The sequence below is a fragment of the Ovis canadensis genome, chromosome 1 (genome assembly GCF_042477335.2).
Source record: "Ovis canadensis isolate MfBH-ARS-UI-01 breed Bighorn chromosome 1, ARS-UI_OviCan_v2, whole genome shotgun sequence".
Classification (NCBI taxonomy): domain Eukaryota; kingdom Metazoa; phylum Chordata; class Mammalia; order Artiodactyla; family Bovidae; genus Ovis; species Ovis canadensis.
The window spans coordinates 261437820-261454961 of record NC_091245.1 but is presented as its reverse complement, the minus strand read 5'-3'; the positions used below and the strand labels follow the sequence as shown (position 1 = coordinate 261454961).

General features: G+C 42.2%; 1 protein-coding gene across 1 annotated transcript in view; it reads right to left on the bottom strand.

Annotated features, from left to right (window-relative positions):
- Positions 1-17142, bottom strand: part of CPNE4 (copine 4) — a 624067-nt gene that overhangs the window by 51772 nt on the left and 555153 nt on the right. Inside the window, exon 8 of the mRNA XM_069565947.1 lies at positions 3998-4096. Coding sequence (XP_069422048.1) covers positions 3998-4096 — 99 coding nt within the window. The remainder of the gene's footprint in view (positions 1-3997; positions 4097-17142) is intronic.

Here is a 17142-nt window from a genome sequence, read left to right as displayed (position 1 = left end):
TGGCCAACGTATTGTACAGCTTCAGCATCAGTCCTTCCAAAGAATATTCAGAACTGATTTCCTGCAGTCCAAGGGACTCTCAAGAGTCTTCTCTAACACCACAGTTCAACCCTAGACAGCGTATTAAAAAAGGAGAGACATCACTTTGCCAACAGGGTCCACATAGTCAAAGCTATAGTTTTTCCAGTAGTCACGTAAAGATGTGAGAGTTGGACCATAGAGAAGGGGCTGAGTGCTGAAGAATTGCTGTTTTCCAATTGTGGTGTTGGAAAAGTCTTCTCAGAGTCCCTTGGGCAGCAAGGAGGTCAAACCAGTCTATCCTGAGGGAAATCAACCCTGAATATTCATTTGAAGGACTGATACTGAAGCTATATCTCCAATACTTTAGCCACCTGATGTGGAGAGTCAACTCCTTGGAAAACACTCTGATACTGGGGCAGATGGAGGTCAGGAGGAAAAGGGAATGACAGAAGATGAGATGGTTTGATAGCATCACTGACTAAATGGACATGAATTTGAGCAAACTCAGGGAGATAGTGAAAGACTGGGAAGCCTGGCATGCTGCAGTCCATGGGGCTGCAGAGATCTGGATACATCTTAATGCCTGAACAAGAACATATGATCCATTTCCTCAGAGGCACTTAAAGACTCTTTCTTGTTTGTTTTAAAGCATCAGACTTCAGTATGCTTCAGTTGTGATGTATGCTATAATCTTACTTTTAATATGTTCCCAGCATTCTAAAGCTGTAATGTTTCCCATGTTTATTGGTCTGTTATTTCTCTTTGTACAGGAGAACAAGGCAAAACTTGGTAAAACTCTTTAAAACTCTAGAGGGTGATGTGGATAACTGTCATTAATTTATTAACTCAAAGGGGCCTTGTCCTGTGCATTCAAAGAACAAACAACATCTCTGGATAAGTTCCTAGTTATCTGGGGAGTCACTTTCTTTATAGCTTACTGTTGGTTTTAATTATAGTCCTGAAACTCAGAAAGCCTGCTCATGGGTGAAGGCCTCTATCTGACAAATTTCTTGCAATGCTGGGTGTACAACAGTATATGGAGCGGGTTGTGGAAGCTATGCGGAGAACTGTGCTTGACTTCTCAGGCCAAAGAAAGGTATTCAGCAAATGGTCTGATTCTGATGAAGCCTTTGATCCTAAAGGATATTAATTGATATCCATCCAGTCTGGTTAAATCTTGACATATCTGAAAGGAGAGACTTGAAGAATGAATTGGGACATTTTCCCTGAGCAGTAATTCTGAGCAGATCAGGCACAGAGTCTTATCCCTTACAGAAAAGGTCTTTGCTATCACTCTTTTCTGGTCTATGAGTCTAGTGGTCCCAGAGTAAGGATGGCAGATATCTTGGCTTGAGTTCTTCCAGAAGGTAATGCTAAAGCAAAGATTTAAATTCAAGTAGCTGGGCTATTTAAAATCCTAAAAGATGATGCTGTTAAAGTGTTGCACTCAACATGCCAGCAAATTTGGAAAAACTTAGCAGTGGCTATAGGACTAGAAAAGGTCAGCTTTCATTCCAATCCCAAAGAAGGGCAATACCAAAGAATATTCAAACTACCATAAAATTGTGCTGATTTCACATGCTAACAAAGTTGTGCTCAAAATTCTTCAAGCTAGGTTTCAGCAGTATGTGAACTGATAATTTCCAGATATAGTCAGGGTTTTGAAGAAGCAGAGGAACCAGAGATCAAATTGCCAACATTCATTGGATCATGGGGAAAGCAAGGGAGTTCCAGAAAAACAGCTACTTCTGTTTCATTGACTGTGCTAAAGCCTTTGACTGTGTGAATCACAACAAACTATGGAAGTTCTTAAAGAGATAGGAGAACCAGACCACTTTACCTGTCTCCTGAGAAACCTGTGTGTGGGTCAAGAAGCACAGTTCGAACAGGACGTGGAACAATGGACTGGTTCAAAACTGGGAAGGGAGTATGACAAGGCTGTATATTGTCACCCTGCTTATTTCACTTAGATGCAGAGTACATCATGTGAAATGCTGGGCTAGATGAATTACAAGCTGTAATCAAGATTACCAGGAGAAATATCAACAACCTAAGATATGCAGATGATACCACTCTAGTGACCAAAAGTGAAGAGGAACTAAAGAGCCTCTTGGTGAAGGTGAAAGAGGAGAGTGAAAAAGCTGGTTTAGAACTCAGCATTCAAAAAATGAAGATCATGGCATTTGGTCTCATCAGTTCATGGCAAATAGAAGGGAGAAAAGTAGAGACAATGACAGATTTTATTTTCTTGGTCTCCAAAATCACTGTGGATGGTGACTGTACCCATGGAATTAAAAGATGCTCCTTGTAAGGAAAGTTATGACAAACCTAGACTGTGTATTAAAAAGGAGAAACATCATTTTGCCAACAAAGGTCAATATAGTCAAAACTATGGTTTATCCAGTAGTCATAAATGGATGTGAGAGCTGGACCATAAAGAAGGGGTCGAGCCCTGAAGAATAGATGCTTTTGATTTGTGGTATTGGAGAAGACTCTTGAGTTTCTTGGACCACAAGGAGATCCAGCCAGTCAATCCTAAAGGAAATCAACCCTGAATATTCATAGGAAAGACTGGTGCTGAAGCTTCAGTACTTTGGCCACTTGATATGAAGAGCTGACTCACTGGAAAAGACTGGATACTGGGAAAGATGCTGGGAAAGAGGGCAAAAGGAGAAAGTGGTGGCAGAAGATGAGATGGTTAGATAGCATCACTGACTCAATAGACATGAATTTGAGCAAACTCCAGGAGATAGTGGAAGACAGAGTTGCCTGGTGTGCTGCAGTCAATGGGGTCACAAAGAGTCACACATGACTTAGCAACTGCACAACGACAAGAACAACAATTCATCTAGTAGGTATTTCCAGGAAACGAGAGTAGAAGAGTGGGGAACTGGGAGAGGGAAGCAGCCAAGAAGGGGCGTGTGATCAAGTCAGGGACTCCATTGTCAGCCAGGCCAGTCCCTGCTGGTGAGCTGTGGGCAGCTGCTCAGAGCACACCTCAGAGTTCTGCTGCCTGAAGGGCAATAGAGATTGGGTGTTATATCCTGCTTACCACTAGCTATTTTTTGAGGGCAGCTGTCTGAAATATGTACATCTTCCCTGACATATTCAGCCTGCTGTTGGCAGGTGCAGAGTAGGATTCAGCGGCCAGAAAAAGCTCTCAAAGAGATTCAGGTTCTGCAGCTGAAGTTGGGCAGGTGAACCCTGAACAGGTCAGAGCAGAAGTTACATGGTCAGGGTCCAGAAGACAGCAACTGAATAACAGATGCATGTATGTATCTATCAAAGTACAGTTGCCTGAAAGATACACAGAGAAGGGGCAGGCTTCTGCATGATGCAATGAAATCCCTATGTGCCCCTGTGGTTTTTGGTAGTGTTCAGATTTATGTCTTGGTATCAAGAATGAAATGGTGAGACTAACTGAAAATCTGGTACCCAAAATTCAAACTTGAAGGAATCAGTTTGTCCAAAGCATTAAGTGTGTAGTTAATGCTATCAGGTTATGGAAATGTAGAGCTGGAAAGAGTACTGCTACTAGATAATAACAATAGTACATATTTTGTAAGTGAAGACACCCTGCCAAGTATGAATCATGAATTATCTCATTTAGTCTTCACAGGTAGGTACCGTTATCAACTTTTTTTTTTTTTTTTAAGTGAGAAAGCTGAGGCACAGAGGAACTAAGTCACTTGTCCAGGGCTACACAGCTAAAGAAAATTTGAACCATCCTTATTTGACTCCTTCACTTTGCCAGTGGAGGAATGGTATCATACTGGGCAGGGTCCTGTCCAAAGTCACACTAATTGCTGTAGACTGGGGTTGGCACTAGAACCTGGGTTATGGATCCCTCCATGCTCCCTCCTGGCCTCATTTAATTCTACACTAATATTTCACCTCTAGCTGCTCTGTCTGGGTGCTAACGAGGCATCGTGACAGGCGAGTCTGGGAGAAATACCACAGGGGGCTCACCACATACCTGTTTGCCTTCCATTGCTCCTCTCATCTCCTTGAAGGTTGAAGTGAATTCTCCAATGAAGTCATGTTTGCCATTGGAGTCCCAGTCCCATACTATGCACTGCAACAGAAAAGAAGTAATTTTTTTTAAACTTAAGAATGTGTCCACAGCAGCTGAAGGCAACGAAAACTTTCCGGGTCAAAAGTCTAGGATCGCAGCCTGTGGGATGAGGTACACCTTTGGTTTCCACTGGCTTTACTTAGCATTTTGGTCATAATCTCCTAGAAGCCCTGTTCTGCAACAGTGACTAATAATTTGGCCATTTTTCAGATAAGTTCAGTAAGACCAAAAGGAGATACGTGACTAGCCAAAGGTACCACGTAGTGAATGAAAAGTCTGGGATTTGAAGGTAAGTATCCTGACTCCAGCACTAATGCTTTCCCCACAGCAGAGCCTCTGTGGTTTGCAGATGGAACCAGGTGCCTGAGCTCATGCCTGTAGCTTCCAGTGGCAGCAATGATTTGATTATATGAATCACATTTTCTTTTTCTTTTTTTTTTTCTGAAGGCAAGAGAGCCAAAAAGTGAGGTCATTAATTATACTCAAACAAAAAATGGGTGAAAAACAGAGAGGTGAGTTATATTGGTTAAAAAGCATGCATACATCACAGTTAAGACGTGACCTTCCAACAAGAGGGCTCCATCTAACAGTGCTAATGCTACTTTCTGGGCTCCCAAGTAACACAATGCAGGTTAAATCAGTAGCCACCCCTCTGCTTGGTCACATGCTCTTAGATAAAGAGGGACTCTCCATATTTTCTAGTGAGGAGGTTGGACTAGGGTCTCAAGCACTTCAAATGTCACTTCTACATCTTAAATCAGGGATTTGCAATCAGGAACCCCAGACCTCAGATAAGATCAAGGGAGTAAATGAGACATTTACCTCAGAGGTTTTCCCTGGAATATTGGGGTACATGAGGCATCCTGGCCTTTTGTTTTTGGATGAAGAACCTGCTGGTCAGTCCTTCCTGGCAAACTTGGTGTATAAATCTATTTTCTGACCCTGTGGGATACTGAACAGACCTAAAATGAAATGTTGCCCCAAACAAAACATAATCTCCCCCTAAACTTATTCCTGAGCTTCCCTTGTGACTCAGCTGGTAAAGAATCTGTGTGCAATTCAGGAGACTTGGATTCAACCCCTGGGTTGGGAAGATCTCCTGGAGAAGGGAAAGGCTATCCACTCCAGTATTCTGGCCTAGAGAATTCCATGACTGTATAGTCCTTGAGGTTGCAAAGAGTCAGACATGACTGAGAGACTTTCACTTTCTCTTTTTTTTTTTCTTTTCTTTTCTTTTACTTTACAATACTGTACTGGTTTTGCCATACATCAACATGAATCCGCCATGGGTGTACATGTCATGACCTCCTTGCAGCCCAAGGGACTCTCAAGAGTCTTCTCCAACACTAAAGTTTAAGAGCACCAATTCTTTGGCATGTGTACATGTCCTGAACCCCCCTCCCACCTCCCTTATTCCTACTCATTTATTTTCTGTCACAGTGGATTTATCAACATCCATCCAGTGGGTAACATCATTCAGGAAGCACATGGTGAACAGCACACTGTCAAACACTTGTCCACGGATCTCAGCTACTCATCACAGGGGTTTTTCTCTCTCTTTGTCAGTTCCTGCCCACTGACCCTGGCACTCACACAGTCATTAGCTGTAGCCAGAAGTAAAGGAAAGCTTGTCCAGCTTGGACACAGAAAGAGAAGGAAGTGTGTTCCTGGGGCTCTTTCTTTTAGGCTCTTAACTTTGCCCAGTAGTGAACTCAGCCCTGGGATACCTGAGTCTGATGGTCAGATACCCAGTCTTCTGTCTTGGGGAGAAGCAGATAAAAATGCAAAGGGGTCAAAACCAATAAGAGGAAGAGAATAGAAAGCAGACTTTTCTACACTCCCTTGTGTCTTACTGTGTTTCTTTTTAACTCTTCCCTAAAATACATGAAAAGCAGGAGAGTAGGATTGACATATGTATATACTACCATGTGTAAAATAGATAGCTAGTGGGAAGCTGCTGTATATATAGCACAGGGACCTCAGCTTTGTGTTCTGTGATGACCTAGATGGGTGGGATAGGGAGGGCAGAGGTCCAGGAGGGTGGAGATATATATATAGTTATGGCTGATTGCAGCCATGAAATTAAAAGATGCTTACTCCTTGGAAGAAAAGTTATGACCAACCTAGATAGCATATTCAAAAGCAGAGACATTACTTTGCCAACAAAGGTCTGTCTAGTCAAGGCTATGGTTTTTCCAGTAGTCATGTATGGATGTGAGAATTGGACTGTGAAGAAAGCTGAGCACCAAAGAACTGATATTTTTGAACTGTGGTGTTGGAGAAGACTGTCGAGTCCCTTGGGCTCCAAGGAGATCCAACTAGTCCATTCTAAAGGAGATCAGTCCTGGGTGTTCTTTGGAAGGAATGATGCTAAAGCTGAAACTCCAGTACTTTGGCCACCTCATGAGAAGAGTTGACTCATTGGAAAAGATTCTGATGCTGGGAGGGATTCAGGGCAGGAGGAGAAGGGGATTGCAGAGGATGAGATGGCTGGATGGCATCACCGACTTGATGGAAGTGAGTTTGAATGAACTCTGGGAGTTGGTGATGGACAGGGAGGCCTGGCGTGTTGCAATTTATGGGGTTGCAAAGAGTCGGACACGACTGAGCGACTGAACTGAACTGAACTGATGGCTGATTTCACTTTGTTGTACAGCAGAAACTAACACATCATTGTAAAGCAATTATACTCCAATCAAAAAAAGAATATAGGGAAAGCAAGAGGGAATGTATATAATATTTTGGTTTGTCACTGAATCTGAAGCAAAACTATCACTTCTTCTGTGCCCTCTTTTAGGTTTTCCATCATGCTTCCATTAGTTACTGCCCTTCTTCCACCTGCTGCCATAACTTTCAAGACGTTTGCTCTCTTTAGGGGCAGAGCCCCCCTGGGGTGGAGGATGAGTCAGGCCCAGCAGGGCTCCAGGCCCCGCCTCCTTGGGTGGGCATGACTGCTTACTTGGGCTCTGCTTCTTCAATCAGTGTCATTTCTCATCACAGCAGTTGCAGAATTCTGTTTTGACCTTTTTCAGAAGGGATCCCAGAGGAAGGAAGACACAGTGAGGCATAAATACAAAAACACTATTTTCCTCTCTCTCCCTGCCATGAAGCTGGCTTATATGACAGCTCTGATGCAACTGGCAGAGGAATGCATCTTGGTGAAGAGTAAACAGATCAACTGCTCTGCAGAAAAGCTGAGACAGAGGCAGGGTTCTTGGTGTAAATCAATGAGGAAGCCTTGACAGACTGATGAGAAAGAAGCAGCTCAAAACCATCTACAAGCCAGGAGGCCTTCTCAAGTTCTTAAGCTCACAGTGGAGTTTATCATCTTAAAATGTCTAAGCTTGATAGATGGCCTTGTTTACAGAGAAGGAAATTAGTGAAAGAGAAGGGAAGTGACTCCTACGAGTTCATCTAGTACAGGATGGAGATGAAGTCCAGGTATCCTACCTACCTAATTTCCACCTGATCACAAAATATCAAATTACAATAGTTACAACACATATAGTGCTTACTATGTGCCAGAAACTGTCCTGAATACTTTACCCAGATTCATGTATAACCCAGAACAATTTATCATTATGCCCATTTTACAGATGAGGAAACCAAGGCACAGATAGGTAGAGTAAGTTTTCTAAGACTACACAGCTAACAATAGGTAATCTTTGAATGAAAAGAAGTTCAACTGCTCTAACTGATCATTTCATATGAACCCAAGCAATTTGTTTTTATGGTCTCTAATCCTGTACAATAATCTTGAAGTGACAATATTATTGTTATAATTTACAGATATTAGTCACACGGTTCAGTTCAGTTCAGTTCAGTCGCTCAGTTGTGTCTGACTCTTTGTGACCCCATGGACTGCAGCACACCAGGCTTCCCTGTCCATTACTAACTACTCAGAGCTTGCTCAAATTCACATGCATCAAGTTGGTGATGCCATCCAACCATCTCATCCTCTGTTGTCCCATTCTCCTCCTGCCTTCAATCTTTCCCAGCATCAGGGTCTTTTCAAGGAGTCAGTTCTTCATATCAGTGACCAAAGTATTGGAGTTTCAGCTTCAGCATCAGTCCTTCCAAAGAATATTCAGGACTGATTTCCTTTAGGATGGACTGGTTGGACCTCCTTGCAGTCCAAGGGACTCCCAAGAGTTTTCTCCAACACCACAGTTCAAAACCATCAGTTCTTCAGTGCTCAGCCTTCTTTATAGTCCAACTCTCACATCTATACATGACTACTGGAAAAACCATAGCTTCAACTAGATGGACCTTTGTCAGCAAAGTAATGTTTCCACTTTTTAATATGTTGACTAGGTTGGTCATAGCCTTTCTTTCAATGAGCAAGTGCCTTTTAATTTCGTGGCTGCAGTCACCATCTGTGGTGATTTTGGAGGCTCCAAAAATAAAATATCTCACTGTTTCCATTGTTTCTCCATCTATTTGCCATGAAGTGATGGGACTGGATGCCATGATCTTAGTTTTTTGAAAGCTGAGTTTTAAGCCAGCTTTCCCACTCTTCTCTTTCACTTTCATCAGGAGGCTCTTTAGGTCCCTCTTCGCTTTCTGCCATAGGGGTGGTGTCATCTGCATATCTGAGGTTATTTGTATTTCTCCCCACAATCTTGATTCCAGCTTGTGCTTCACCCAGCCTGACATTTCACATGATGTACTCTGCATATAAGTTAAATAAGCAGGGTGACAATATACAACCTTGATGTACATCTTTCCCAATTTGGAACCAGTCTATTGTTCCATGTCTGGTTCTAACTGTTGCTTCTTGACCTGCATATAGATTTCTCAGGAGGCAGGTAAGGTGGTCTGGTATTCCCATGTCTTGAAAAATTTCCCAGAGTTTTTTTGTGATCTACACAGTCAAAGGCTTTGGTGTAATCAATAAAACGTTTGTTTTTTGGTATTCTCTTATTTTTTCGATGATCCAACAAATGTTGGCAATTTGACCTCTGATTCCTCTGCCTTTTCTAAAACCAGCTTGAATATCTGGAAGTTCACAGTTGATGTACTGTTGAAGCCTAGCTTGGAGAATTTTGAGCATTACTTTGTTAGCCTGTGAGATAAGTGCAATTGCGCAGTAGTTTGAACATTCTTCGGCATTACTTTTCTTGGGATTAGGATGAAAACTGACCTTTTCCAGTCCTGGGGCCACTGCTGAGTTTTCCAAATTTGCTGGCATATTAAGTGCAGCACATTACCAGCATCACCTTTTAGGATTTGAAATAGCTCAATTGGAATTCCATCACCTTCACTAGCTTTTTCTGTAGTGATGCTTCCTAAGGTCCACTTGACTTTGCATTCCAGAATGTCTGGCTCTAGGTGAGTGATCACACCATCGCAGCTATCTGGGTCATGATCTTTTTTGTGTAGTTCTTCTGTGTATTCTTGCCACCTCTTCTTAATGTCGTCTACTTTTGTTAGGTCCATACCATTTCTTTCCTTTATCGTGCCCATCTTTGCATGAAATATTCCCTTTGTATCTCTAATTTTCTTGAAGAGATCTCTAGTGTTTCCCAGTCTATTGTTTTCCTCTATTTCTTTGCATTGATCACCTACGAAGGCTTTCTTATATATCCTTGCTATTCTTTGGAATTCTGCATTCAAATGGATATATCTTTCCTTTTGTCCTTTGCCGTTACCTTCTCTTCTTTTCTCAGCTATTTGTAAGGCCTCCTCAGACAACCATTTTGCTTTTTTCATTTCTTTTTCTTGGGGATGATCTTGATCACTGCCTCCTGTACAATGCCACAACCCTCCATCTATATATAGTTCTGCAGGCACTCTATTAGATATAATTCCTTGAATCTATTTGTCATTTCCACTGTATAATCATAAGGGATTTGATTTATATCATATCTGAATGATTTAGTTGTTTTCTCTACTTCCTTCAAGTTAAGTCTGAATTTTACAATAAGGAGTTAATGATCTGAGCCACAGTCAGCTCCTGGTCTTGTTTTTACTGACTGTATAGAGCTTCTTCATGTTTGGCTGCAAACTGATTTCAGTATTGACCATCTGGTGAGGTCCTTGTGTAGAATCTTCTCTTGTGTTGTTGGAAGAGGGTGTTTGCTATGACCAGTGTGTTCTCATGGCAAAACTGTTAGGCTTTGCCCTGGTTTATTTTTTATTCCAAAACCAAATTTGCCTTTTACTCCAGGTATCTCTTGGCTTCCTACTTTTGCATTCCAGTCTTTTATGATGAAACAGACATCTTTTGGGGGTATTATTTATAGAAGGTCTTGTAGGTCTTCATAGAACCATCATCATTACTGATGGGCATAGACTTGGATTACTGTGATATTGAATGGCTCGCCTTGGAAATGAACAGAGATCATTCTGTTCCTGTTGAGAGAGCATCCTTTTGGGAGAGACTGACTGTAGGGGAAAAAGTCTTGTTCTGAAGGGCAGGGCCATGCTCAGTAAATCTTTACTCCAATTTTCTGTTGATGGGTGGGGCTGTGTTCCCGTCCTGTTGTTTGACCTGAGACCAAACTATGGTGGAAATAATGAAGATAATGGCAACCTCCTTCAAAAGCCCCTGTACATGCACTGCCACACTCAGTGCCCCAACCCTGCAGCAGACCACCACCGACCCATGCCAGAGACACTCACAGGCAAGTCTGGCTCAATCTCTTGTAGGGTCACTGCTCCTTCCTCCTGGGCCCTGGTGTGCACAAGGTTTTCTTTGGGCCCTCCAAGAGTCTGATTCCCCAGTCTTGTATAAATTCTGTAATCAAATCCCACTGACCTCCAAAGTCAAATTCCCTAGGGGTTCTCAGTCCCTTTGCCAGATCCCCAAGTTGGGAAATCTGTTGTGGGTCTTATAACTTTCTTAACAGTGAGAGAATTTCTTTGGTATAATTGTTCTGTAGTTTGTGGGCTGTCTGCTTGGTAGCTCTATGGTGGGGTTAATGGTGACCTCCTCCAAGAGGGCTTATGCCACACGGTGTGTGACCAGGTCTCCTGCACCTAGAGCCCTTGCCACTGCATCAAGCCACTGCTGACCTGTACTTCCACAGGAGACGCGCAAACACAATTCTGGCTCAGTCTCTGTGGGGTCTTTGGGTCCTGGTGCACACAAGGTTTTGTTTAAGCCCTCCCCTCTGAGCATCTCTGGTGCATATGAGGTTTGATTTTCAATGTGATTTCACCCCTCCTTCCATCTTGGTGGGGCTTTTCCTTTATCCTTGGACGTGGGCTATCTTCTTAGTGGGATCCAACTTTCCCCTGTCGATGGATGTTCAGCAGTGAGTTTTAATTTTGGAGTTATCACAGGAGAAGTTATCACAGGAGTGCAAGTCCTGCTACTCCGCCTTCTTAGGCTCCACATTGGTCACGGGCTTAGAGAGATTAAAGACTTGACTAGACATACAGAAAGTGACAAAGATGGATTTTATTTCTTTTTGTTGTCCAATTGCTGTGACATGGACTTTCAACATTATGTTGAAAAGAAGGGGCAAGAGCAGGCATTCTTGTCTCATTTCTAATCTTGGAGAAAAAGCTTTAACATTCTCACAGTTGAGTAAGATATTAGCTGTGGGCTTGTCATATGCAGCCTTTATTATGTTGAAGTAATCTCTAAATTTTTGAGCATTTTTACCATGAAAAGTTGTTGAATTTTGTTGACACAGAATTGCTAAAGCAATCTTGAGAGAAAGAATGAGGCTGAAGATGTCACTTCCTGATTTCAAAATATATTACTAAGCCATAGGAATTAAAACATCATGGTACTCCCATAAAGACAGATCTGTAGGCCAGTGGAACAGAATAGATAGCCCAGAAATAGCCATGAACGTATGGTCAGCTGATATTTGACAAGGTGTCATGAATACACAGTGGGGAATATGTAGTCCCTTCAACAGGTGATTTTTTGAAAATTGAATATCCCCATGCCAAAAAATGAAATTGAATCCCTACCTTACATCATACATAAAAATCAACTCAAATGGGTTGAAGGCTTAATCATGAGACTTGAAACTGTAAAACTCCTAGAAAAAAACACAGGGGAAAATATTCTTGACGTTTGCCTAGGCAATGATTTCTTGGCTATGATACCAAAAGCACAAGCAACAAAAGCAAAAATAGACAAGTGGGACTACATCAAACTCCTACAGGAATTATAAAAATCTTCTACATAGCAAAGGAAACCATCAATAAAGTGAAAAGTCATCCTACAGAATGGGAGAAGATATTTTCAAACTGTATATCTAATAAGGGATTAATTTCCAAAATATATAAGGAAATCCTACAACTTATTATGAAAAAATTCCCCAATAACCTGATTTAAAAATTGTCAAAGAACTTGAACAGATGTTTCTCCAAAGAAGATATACAAATGACCAACAGGTAGATGAAAATATGCTATTAGGAAATTCAAATAAAAATGACAATGAGATACAACCTCATATCTATTAGGATAACAGTTATTTAAAAAATGCAAAAGACAACAATTGTTGACAAAGATATGCAAAAATTCAAGCCCTTGTAATGGTTGGTGGGAATATAAAACAATGCAGCATCCATGGAAAAGAGTACAGTGGTGGTTCCTTAAAAAATTAAAAATAGAACCACTATTGATCCAACAATCTCATTTTTGCATATACATTCAAAGAACTGAAGTCAAGATCTCAAAGAGGTACTTTCATTCCCATGTTAACTTCAGCAGCATTATTCATGATAGCTAAGATATGAACTATGGAATGAGGTACATGACATTGTACAGGAAACAGGGATCAAGACCATCCCCATAGAAAAGAAATGCAAAAAAGCAAAATGGCTGTGTGGGGAGGCCTTACAAATAGCTGTGAAAAGAAGAGAGGTGAAAAGCAAAGGAGAAAAGGAAAGATATAAGCATCTGAATGCAGAGTTCCAAAGAATAGCAAGAAGACATAAGAAAGCCTTCTTCAGTGATCAATGCAAAGAAATAGAGGAAAACAACAGAATGGGAAAGGCTAGAGATCTCTTCAAGAAACTTAGAGATACCAAGGGAACATTTCATGCAAAGATGGGCTCGATAAAGGACAGAAAAGGTCTGAACCTAACAGAGGCAGAAGATATTAAGAAGAGGTGGCAAGAATACACAGAAGAACTGTACAAAAAAGATCTTCACGACCTAGATAATCATGATGATATGATCACTAATCTAGAGCCAGACATCTTGGAATGTGAAGTCAAGTGGGCCTTAGAAAGCATCACTACGAACAAAGCTAGTGGGGGTGATGGCATTCCAGTTGAGCTGCTTCAAATCCTGAAAAATGATGCTGTGAAAGTGCTGCACTCAATACGCCAGCAAATTCGGAAAACTCAGCAGTGGCCACAGGACTGGAAAAGGTCAGTTTTCATTCCAATTCCAAAGAAAGGCAATGCCAAAGAATGCTCAAACTACCGCACAATTGCACTCATCTCACATGCTAGTAAAGTAATGCTCAAAATTCTCCAAGCCAGACTTTAGCAATACGTGAACTGTGAACTTCCTGGTGTTCAAGCTGGTTTTAGAAAAGGCAGAGGAACCAGAGATCAAATTGCCAACATCTGCTGGATCATGGAAAAAGCAAGAGAGTTTCAGAAAAACATCTATTTCTACTTTCTTGACTATGCCAAAGCCTTTGACTGTGTGGATCACAATAAACTGTGGAAAATTCTGAGAGAGATGGGAATACCAGAGCACCTGACCTGCCTCTTGAGAAATCTGTATGCAGGTCAGGAAGCAACAGTTAGAACTGGACATGGAACAACAGACTGGTTCCAAATAGGAAAAGGAGTCCGTCAAGGCTGTATATTGTCACCCTGCTTATTTAACTTCTATGCAGAGTACATTATGAGAAACGCTGGACTGGAAGAAACACAAGCTGGAATCAAGATTGCTGGGAGAAATATGAATAACCTCAGATATGCAGATGACACCACCCTTATGGCAGAAAGTGAAGAGGAACTGAAAAGCCTCTTGAAAGTGAAAAAGGAGAGCGAAAAAGTTGGCTTAAAGCTCAACATTCAGAAAACGAAGATCATGGCATCTGGTCCCATCACTTCATGGGAAATAGATGGGGAAACAGTGGAAACCATGTCAGACTTTGTTTTTTGGGGCTCCAAAATCACTGCAGATGGTGACTGCAGCCATGAAATGAAAAGACGCTTACTCCTTGGAAGAAAAGTTATGAGCAACCTAGATAGTATATTCAAAAGCAGAGACATTACTTTGCCGACCAAGGTCCATCTAGTCAAGGCTATGGTCTTTCCTGCTGTCATATATGGATGTGAGAGTTGGACTGTGAAGAAGGCTGAGCGCTGAAGAATTTATGCGTTTGAACTGTGGTGTTGGAGAAGACTCTTGAGGGTCCCTTGGACTGCAAGAGATCCAACCAGTCCATTCTGAAGGAGATCAGCCCTGGGATTTCTTTGGAAGGAATGATGCTGAAGCTGAAGCTCCAGTACTTTGGCCACCTCATGCGAAGAGTTGACTCATTGAAAAAGACTCTGATGCTGGGAGAGATTGGGGGCAGGAGGAGAAGGGGACGACTGAGGATGAGATGGCTGGATGGCATCACGGACTTGATGGACGTGAGTCTGAGTGAACTCTGGGAGATGGTGATGGACAGGGAGGCCTGGCATGCTGTGATTCATGGGGTCGCAAAGAGTCGGACACGACTGAGCAACTGAACTAACTGAACTGAAGATATGAAAACAACCCAAGTGTATGACTAAAGAAAACATGGTATATCTGTACAATAGAATATTATTCAGCCGTAGAGATTGACTCAAGATGGCAGAATAGAAGGATGTGCACTCATATTCTCCTGTGAAAGCACCAAAATTGCAACTTTTGAACAACTATTGACAGAAGGATGCTGGAACCACCCAAAAAAACGATACCCCTTGTCCAAGGACAAAGGAGAAACTGCAGTGAGATGGTAAGAGGGGGTGCAATCATGATAAAATCAAATCCCTGTATGCTCAGTCGGTGACCTACAAACTGGAGAACAATAATATCAAAAAAGCTCTCCCACTGTTGTGAGGGTTCTGAGCCCCATCTCAGGCTTCCCAGCCTAGAGATCTGGCAAAGGGACTAGGAATCCCCAGAGAATTTGACTTTGAAGGCCAGTGGGATTTGATTACAGACCTTTCAAAGGACCAAGGGAAACAGAGATTCCACTTTTGGGGGGGCATGAAAAAAATTGTGTGTGCACCAGGTCCCAGGGGAAAGGAGTAGCGAACCCACAGGAGACTAAACCAGACCTACCTTCTAGTGTTGTAGAGTCTCCTGTGGAGGCATGCATCAGTAGTGGCTCACTGTGGGGATGGGGACACTAGCAGCAGCAGCTCTGGGAGGTACCCCTTGGCATGAGCCCTCTCAGAGGTCACCATTAACCCTACCATAGAGTCTGTAGACCTTAGTGTTGGGTCACCTCAGGCAAAAAACTAACAGGGAAGGAGTACAGCCCCATCCATCAGCAGACAATCAGACTGAAGTTTTACTGACCATGGCCCTACCCACCAGAGGAAGACCCAATTTTTCCCACCACTAGTTCCTCCAATCAGGAAGCTTACACAAGGCCCTTAGCCTCATCCACCAAAGGACAGACAGAAGAAGCAAGAACTATAATTTTCCTTTTACCAGAAGAAAAACCACATCACAGAAAGTTAATCTAAATGAAAAGGCAGCAGATTATGTCCTAGGTGAAGGGACAAGATAAAGCATCAGAAAAAATAACTAAATGAAGTGAAGATAGGCCAGCTTCCAGAAAAGAAAATCAGAATAATGATAGTGAAGATGATCCAGGATCTTGGAAAAAGAATAGAGAAGATGCAAGGAGTGTTTATCAAAGGCCTAGAAGAACCAAAAGCAAACAAACAGATGAACAATACACTGGAAGGAATCAGAAGCAGAATAACTGAGGCAGAAGAATGGATATGTGACCTGGAAGACAGAATGGTAGAAATCACTGCCACCAAACAGAATATAGAAAAAGGAATGAAAGAAAAAAGACTGTAGACAGTCTAAGAGACTGTTGCCACAACATTAAATACATCAATATCTGCATTATAGGGGTCCCAGGAGGAGCGACTTCACTTTCACTTTTCACTTTCATGCATTGGAGAAGGAAATGGCAACCCACTCTTGTGTTCTTGCCTGGAGAATCCCAGGGATGGGGGAGCCTGGTGGGCTGCTGTCTATGGGGTCGCACAGAGTCAGCCATGACTGAAGCGACTTAGCAATAGTAGCTGCAGCAGGAGGAGAAGAGAGGGAGAAAAGACCTGAGAAAATATTTGAAGAGACAATAGTTGAAAACTTCCCTAACATGGGAGAGGAAATAGTCAACCAATCCCAGGAAATGCAGAGTGACCCAGGCAGGATAAACCCAAGGAGGAATACACTGAGACACATAGTAATCAAACTGCCAAAATTAAAGACAGAGATAAAATATTAAAACCAAGGGGAAAATGATAAAATAACACACAAGGGAACTCCCATAAGGTTATCAGTTGATTTCTCAATAGAAACTCTACAAGCCAGAAGGGAATAGCATGATATACTTAAAGTGATGAAAGGGAAGAAGCTACAACCAAGAATACTTTATCCAGCAAGACTCTCATTCTGATTTGACAGAGAAATCAAAGGCTTTACAGGCAAGCAAATGTTAAGAGAATTTGGCACCACCAAACCAGCGTTATCATCAATGCTAAAAGAACTTCTCTAGGAAGGAAACACAGAGAAGGAAATGACCTACAAAAAGTAAACCCCAAACAATTAGTTCAGTTCAGTTCAGTTCAGTTCAGTTGCTCAGTTGTGTCCAACTCTTTGCGACCCCATGAATCGCAGCACGCCAGGCCTCCCTGTCCATCACCAACTCCCAGAGTTCACTCAAACTCACGTCCATCCAGTCAGTGATGCCATCCAGCCATCTCATCCTCGGTCATCCCCTTCTCCTCCTGCCCCCAATCTCTCCCAGCATCAGAGTCTTTTCCAATGAGTCAACTGTTCCCATGAGGTGGCCAAAGTAGTGGAGTTTCAGCTTTAGCATCATTCCTTCCAAAGA